The sequence below is a fragment of the Grampus griseus genome, assembly GCF_964374135.1.
Source record: "Grampus griseus genome assembly, chromosome: X".
NCBI lineage: Eukaryota > Metazoa > Chordata > Mammalia > Artiodactyla > Delphinidae > Grampus > Grampus griseus.
In genome coordinates this window covers 102,491,820-102,499,360 of record NC_138999.1, presented here as the reverse complement: position 1 = coordinate 102,499,360, position 7,541 = coordinate 102,491,820, and the positions used below count along the sequence as shown (strand labels likewise).

General features: G+C 48.0%; 1 protein-coding gene across 1 annotated transcript; it reads left to right on the top strand.

Annotated features, from left to right (window-relative positions):
* Positions 1-905: 905 nt before the first annotated feature.
* On the top strand, positions 906-3,758 carry RPL39 (ribosomal protein L39). The gene is made up of 3 exons (XM_082681584.1): positions 906-1,013; positions 2,234-2,337; positions 3,498-3,758. Exons 1-3 carry the CDS (start codon positions 1,011-1,013, stop codon positions 3,544-3,546), a joined length of 156 nt encoding a protein of 51 aa, XP_082537710.1. The 5' UTR covers positions 906-1,010; the 3' UTR covers positions 3,547-3,758.
* The last annotated feature ends 3,783 nt before the right edge of the window (positions 3,759-7,541 follow it).

Below are 7,541 nucleotides of genomic sequence, written 5' to 3'. Positions count from 1 at the left end.
AGAGTTTGATGAAAACGAAGTTGTGATTTTTTTTCCATCCACGTTCGTACCCTGTGAATTCTATACATTGACCCTTGTGGACCCCAGGTTAAAAACCCTTACCTTAATCTATTGGTGCAAAAATGCTTGAAGTGACTGTAGAGATCTTTATTCCTAAATGGGGAGAAGAAAAAGATGAAAACGGGGAACATTAACATCCAAAACGTGTGCCATTAATTCCTGTACATTCTGCCAAAGGTGGGTTACAAAGTCAGTCTGAGCTTCCTAGCAGCCAAGGGAATGTTCTGTCCAGAACTTTCTCAGTTTAAAACCTTGATTGGGGCCGTGATCCTTAGTACTCTGCGTTGTGTAAAACCTTGATTGGTTATACAGTGCTGTATGTCAATTATATCTCAATATAACTGGAAAGGAAAAAAAAACCCCTTGATTGGCAGCCTCTTGCCTAGTCTAACGCCCCATGGCCAACACCACTGTACATTCCCATCCCGCACGGCCCAGCCTAGTGGACACAACCGCCGAGAAAGAGCCGGGGACCAACCCCCTAGTCCACTCCGGCGGGGCGTTCCCAGCCCCCACCCCTAGGCGCGCTCCCTCCCAAACGCAGGACCGAAGTCCCTTGCGCCGGGACATAACCTCTTCCCCGCCCTCCTTGGAGATAGCCCCGCCCACTCCGCTCCTCCCGCGTTCGGAAGGGTTTCTGCCTTGGCAGTTATCACGGACTGTGTGTCTCACCCATGACACAGGGTGCCCCTGGCACACTAACGGGGTCCTGAAAAACCCGATTACGGAACTGAAGCAAAGGGAATTCCATTTCGCACGAATGAGCGCAGTTTCCCACGGCCTCACGGTAGCTTGCGCAGAGAGCGGCCGCCAGGGGGCGATGGTTGGCTCATGGCGTGTCCTCCCCAAGCCCGGCCCCCGGCGGCGCCCTCTAAAACACGTACTTCCGCTTGATTCTCCCTCTTTTCTCTTGTCCTCCATTCTATCTGCGGCTGGATTTGATCATCGCCATGGTAAGTCCATCCATTACCATCGGGTCTGGGGTAGCTTTCCGAGATCTGAGGTCCCCGCGAGCTCGCCGGTGCCGCGGGCTGCGCCGATGTGTGGGACCCTTTTTAAGGCCTTTTCCAGAGGAGATGGAGTTGGGCCACGGCTCCAGTCCGCGGGCCTGCTGGGAAGCGAGCGAGCACCTGGGGAGGGGCGGGCTGTGCCGGCCCCGCGAGGTCCGAAGGGGCGCTCTGTGCTCCAGGCCACTGCTCAGGCGGGCAGGGATTCCCGTTTTTCCCGGAGCGAACTCTGTTTCGGGGGCAAGAAGAGAAGTCGAGGGGGTACCCCAGAAATCGTGGCCTGACTTCGGGCTGCCTGCGACACGCGGGATGTTCCTGGCATCGAAAAGGCAATGTAGGCTGCTGGTTTTCGAAGAGTGTTTTTACTTGGGTGCCAGGATCCTTCCACGCTATGAGATTACAGGACTTTTTAGCCCTTTGTTAAGGGACTTGAACGTCACCTCGTAGAAACGCCTGGATCAAGGGGTGATGTGCTCTGAATGTGACGGGAAGCTGGGAAAGTCATCCTTGGGAAAGTGACGTTTTAAATAGAGTTAGAATTAATACCACAATGGTCAGAGGGCTAGAACAGATTTACCGAAAGTCAGGGACTTTGTGTAAATCTTTTTTTTTTTTTTTGCCGCTCCGTGTGGCTTTTTGGATTCCCGACCAGGGATCGAACCGGGGTCCCCAGCAGTGGAAGCGTGGGATCCTAACCACTCGACCACCAGGGAAGTCCCAGTACTCTGGTGTATAAAATAGTGCGCTGAGACTCACTGACTTGCAAGGGATTGTTCCTGAAAACCACGTGCTTTAGTCCCCGCCATCTCTGACTATAGTCCTCTCAGTCCTGGGTTGACAGCAGGGAAGACTGGAACACGCCCTAGCCTTGGAGCAGAGAGGACCTGGGTTTGAATCCCAGCCAAATCTGCACATTAATACTCTGCTTTGGGGCAGGTTACCTACCTCCCTGACTACTGATTTTTCTTTGAACAGTGGGAATTATGGTATCTGCCTCCGGAGAAGTGAGGAACAAAGCAAAGGGCAGTGATGGGTTTAGCATCGAGAGGGTTGTTCTTGGTATATGTTAAGCATTTGAATATTTGTTGGATTTAGGGAGTTCTTGACTTTGAATCATTGGAGCAAGTTCTGGTATTGCTGTTAAATTGATTGCATTTCCTTCCCAGTCTTCTCACAAGACTTTCAGGATCAAGCGATTTCTGGCTAAGAAACAAAAGCAGAATCGTCCCATTCCCCAATGGATTCGAATGAAAACTGGTAATAAAATCAGGTAAAGGCAAACACTCCCCACCCTTGTGTTTTGTTGAACTTAGGATTACTTGGGGGGTGTAAATGCACAATTGAAAGTTATATGCAGTTTAATTCGTCCTGAGCCACCATTCTGAAATTCTTTTGGGGTTTTTTTTTTTAATGTGCTTCTTCTGGGTTTCTGGACACAGTCAGCCCACAGCTGAGCTTAGGGGCAGACACTCCTCCAATATTTGTTAATTTCCTTGTTGTCTTCAGTCTGAGCCAGAACATAAGATGGAAGGCCCATTTCCTTAATTCATTTAGCCAGTTACACATGTGAAATCACCACCCACTGTAGCTTTATAGGCCAATTAATTGCAGCCTTTGGTTTATCGTGTCCTCATCCAATGATGGTAGGACCTGCCTTTATAGTTGTGAGGAGTGAAAGAAATGTATATAAAGCTCAGTGCCTAGCTCAGTAGAGGGTACCTGCAGTTATCAGATGCTGGTCTCTTGCTCTGTGGTCTGGCTTTTTGTGTGTGTGTTGTCTAACTTAAAATGTATTGAAAGCAGGTTGCAATTACAGTGCTCCGTTTCGTGGAAGTACTGACATAATCCTGCTGAAAGAAAATCTGTGTTGATCATTTTTGATTTTGCCTTTTATGGGGGTAAAATCATGACAGATTGACATGAACATTTCTGAGATGGCCTTAGCTCTGCAAATAACTTGGCTGTGGTATTGAAGTGACTGAGGGTGTTAATGTAGTATTAAAATTATGCAAGAGCTTTTTTGTATGTGTGACCTATTATGTAGAATTACTGGTTTTGATATAATTTAGAAGGGGAGGTTATATGTCTCTGGGTCTACCCCAGGTCTGTTGAATCAAAAGTGAATGAGCGTACACTTGGGGAGAGGAGAGAGCTTCTCCACTACTTAGTCCCTATAAGGAACCAGTGTATGTTTTCCTTAGCCTGGAATCATTTTGAGAGGTAAAAAATTGCTTTGACTAGTTCTTTAACACATCTAGCAAATCGTTTTTTACTCTCCAAAAAGAGCTCCAAACTTGTTAACGGTAGGGAAAGTGGAACGCTTTTTCTTTCAAAGATTTTTATGGTACTTCAAGGCAAAGTTTGTGGTCAGTAAGAGCAGCTAAATTGAGGTCAGACTGCCTTTGTAATTTGTGATTTCCTTCTGTGTAGGTACAACTCTAAGAGAAGACATTGGAGAAGAACCAAGCTGGGTCTATAATGAGCCTCACATATGAATTCACACACATTATCAGAACATCACTAGTGTCTGGAACAGCTGCCTGTGTTTGATGCTCTCTCCTCTTGAGCTTTCCTCATCACTGCTCACTGTGTAGCTCTGTAATAAACATGTGAACCTTTTGTTGGAACTGTTATTGTATTATTCTGGTTTGTGATGATGTACTGAATAAATACTCCTCCTATCAGATGTAACACAGGACTGTCCAATGATAGAAATGTTCTCTAGTTACCAGGTACTTAGAAGTATGTCTAGTAAAAGTAAGGAACTGTTTTTTTTAGATTTTGTTGTTTAATAGCTCCCTGTAACTTGCAGCTCTTATACCTACTGTTATGGGAAGTGCATGTATGTGTCATCCTCATACCTGAGGGTAGCACCTTCTTAAAATAAAAGGCTTTTGTGGGTGGGGGGCATGCCACGATGCAGGCAGGGTCTTAGTTCCCTGACCAAGGATCGAACTCGTGCAGTCTTAACCACTGGACTGCCAGGGAAGTCCCATAAAAAGCATCTTCATATACTATTCTGTGGTGCCAGTCCTCAGAGTAGGAATCATGTGAGCCAGGGATTGGCAAACTGGTCTGCTGACTGTTTTCATATGGCCTGTGAACTAAAATTATGCATTTTAAAATTTATTTTAAAATAAATTTATGTATTTATTTTTGGCTGCGTTGGGTCTCTGTTGCTGCGCACGAGCTCAGTAGTTGTGGCGCACGGGCTTAGTTGCTCCGTGGCATGTGGGATCCTCCCGGACCAGGGCTCGAACCTGTGTCGCCTGCATTGGCAGGCCAATTCTTAACCACTACCGTGCCACCAGGGAAGTCCCTCCATTTTTATTATTTATTTATTTATTTATTTATTGCAGTATATGGGCCTCTCACTGTTGTGGCCTCTCCCGTTGCGGAACACAGGCTCCGGACGCGCAGGCTCAGCGGCCATGGCTCACGGGCCCAGCTGCTCCACGGCATGTGGGATCTTCCCGGACCGGGGCACAAACCTGTGTCCCCTGCATTGGCAGGCGGACTCAACCACTGCGCCACCACGGAAGCCCGGCCCTGCAGTTTTAAATGGTTGAAAGAAATCAAGAGTATTTTTGACATGTAATACATTCGAATTTACAGGCCAGGCACTATTCTTAGGTACTTGAGTTTAACTGATGGATAGACAGATGTACGTTAGGCTAGTAATGGGCCAATACACAGGCCATATCTAATGTCTGGGAAAGATGGGAGAAAGCCAGAGTGCCCCAGCTAGTTACCTGTGGAATTAGGCTGGAACTGCCGCAGAGGAAGGGGGTCAGGTTTAGTGCTAACTCCCTACCCAGCTTGTAGGGAGCCTGCACTGGACAGAGCCGATAAAGCAAGTGACAGGAGCTGTCAGAGTGCAGCAAATGGTGGTTGCACCCCTTGCACAACCGAGGGGCCCCTGACCTGTAACCAAACTAGGAGGCTCATGACCACGGTCCTTGAGAAGCACCACTGTGCTCACCAGAATTTTGAAGGGTGGGCTGCAGAATACCCACCAGCCCAAGAACGTGGGAGCTGCCAACAGATCTTGGAAAAACACTTCCACTTCCTTTACAAGCTCCTAGATTTCAAATATTTTCTCTTATTGCATCAGTGTTTCCTTCATATTCAAAGACAGCTGCCACTGTGTGAACAGCAGTTGGTAAACGTTAATGTGCTAAAAATGTTATTCAAGTCCAAGGCAGAGGGACTTGATACAATTAATTAACAGTCATGTGATGGAAATTTCTAACCATTTTGGAGTATTAGGAATACCTCACCCTCACCATTCAGAGTAGGTAGGCTCCTTGCTGAGCCCGGGGAGGTTATGACAAGGCCAAGGTCACACGGCAGAGGGAGCTTTCTCTATAGACCTTGAATAAGGAGGATTAAAATTGAAAGGGAAAATGATGGACACCAGGGTTGGTTGGCCGTGTAAAAGGGGTTTCTTTTGAGCCTGGGGTTGGACACAGGTCCTGGATCCAGTGGTTCCTCACTGCCTCGTGCAGTAAGTGCCGGTATTTGTTTCCTCGGTGGACTAGATTGCTGCTTCCTGAAGGGAGGAATGGGAGCTTTGAGATATTTAGGACTTATATTTACCTATAAGAGGTGCAGCATAAGATCAGCTTTTAAAAGACAGTCAACTCCGTGGTGATGCTGGCCATCCCTCGATGGCCTACTGAGAAGCAGGCAGCAGCAGAGTGGTGGCCAAGAGTTAGCAGGCTGGAGTGGCAAGACTGCATAGTCTGCATTCAAATCCGGCTCTTCATGCACCAGCTGTAAGCCTCAGTGTCATCTGCAATGTGGGACCTCCCTCAGAGGGCTTTGAGGATGAAGTTAATAACGCACTGAAGCAGTTGACTCAGCGCCTAACTAGGAAACGGGGAAGAGGAATGGGGAGTAAGCAGGATTAAAGTTTTGGTGTGGACCCCTCCCCAGCAGACGTGGGCTGTATGCTGGATAAAGCAAAAATAAGACACAGGGACCGAAGACAGTGGGAAGGGGCAGGTTGTCAGGGGGGACATCAGGCAGAGCTGGCATGGAGTTGGTGCTTAGTGTCAGCCTTTGGAGAGATGCCAGTTCCCTTCTAGTTCCAGGATTTGAATTTGGAGTAGAGTAACCCCTCGAGGTCTTGGAAAGAAAGGAGGTAGGGTGACTTGAGGACGAAAATCCTGGGCCTTACACTCACCTCCAGGTGAATCCCACCTCTGTTACTGAACCAGCTGTGGAAACATCAGGAGACTTATCCAGAATCATACCTACTTCGGGTTTGTAAGGATTGAATGATAATGTCGGTCAAGGATCAGTCCTAGCAGATAATTCTCCCATTTTACAGATGAAAAAAAGTTAAACAATTCTCAAACAAGAAAATAAAATTTAAAAAAGAGAAGGGCTTCCCTGGTGGCGCAGTGGTTGAGAGTCCGCCTGCCAATGCAGGCGACACGGGTTCGTGCCCCAGTCCGGGAAGATCCCACGTGCCGCGGAGCGGCTGGGCCCGTGAGCCATGGCCACTGAGCCTGCGCGTCCGGAGCCTGTGCTCCGCAACGGGAGAGGCCACAACAGTGAGAGACCCGCGTAACGCAAAAATAAATAAATAAATAAATAATAAATAAATAAAAAAGAAGAAAGGGGAATTCCCTGGCAGTCCAGTGGTTAGGAATTGGTGCTTTCATTGGCCAGGGTAAAAAAAAAAGTCCCACAATTCTCATTCCTGCTGATAGCAACTAACAGTTTGAGTACTTAACATGGCAGGTAGCTGCTGTCAGCAGGAATGGCAATGAGAACCAGATTGAACAGGAAGTAGATTTTCTTGGAAAGAACAGGGTGAAGTATTAACCATTTACCCTTCCCTGAGGGTGTTTTAGCCCAGAGAAGCAAACATGAAGCCCCTGCTTATACAAAACGTTGGGTATTTGGGGAGCCAGAGGCAAGTATGACCCTCACAGGTATTGCAGTCAAGAGAGCGTGCCGTGCATCTGTACCTGTGCACATCAGATATGCCCGTCTGGGAACGGAGGGAGGGAGGGTGGGTGGCAAACCCTCGGAGAAAACTAATCGATGCCTTAACGTGTGTTTACAAAGGGTGAAGGAGGAATGACTTGCCTGGGGAGTTGCGGGAAGGCCTCACCCAGGTTCACGAGGAGGCAAATGGTGTGTGTGTGCGCATGCGTGGTTGGTAGGTAGGTAGCTGGGGCTTAAGGCACTAGGGAAAGAATGTGGAGAATCGGGCACATCATGAAAACTCAGGCATAACGAGTAGGGAATGGCACTGTTCTCACTACTCACCCTCTGTAGGAGCACCTCATTCACCACACTGGTGGGCCAACACCTGCACTTGAACTATGGTCACTGATGAGGCCACCTGCAGCTGCATGTCCAAAGCTGTCACTTGAGACCCAGGAGCAGTGGGACAGGACTTGTGCCTCAGCCTGACCCTAAGTGGAACTGCGTTCTCTCTTTTTTTTAATTAATTAA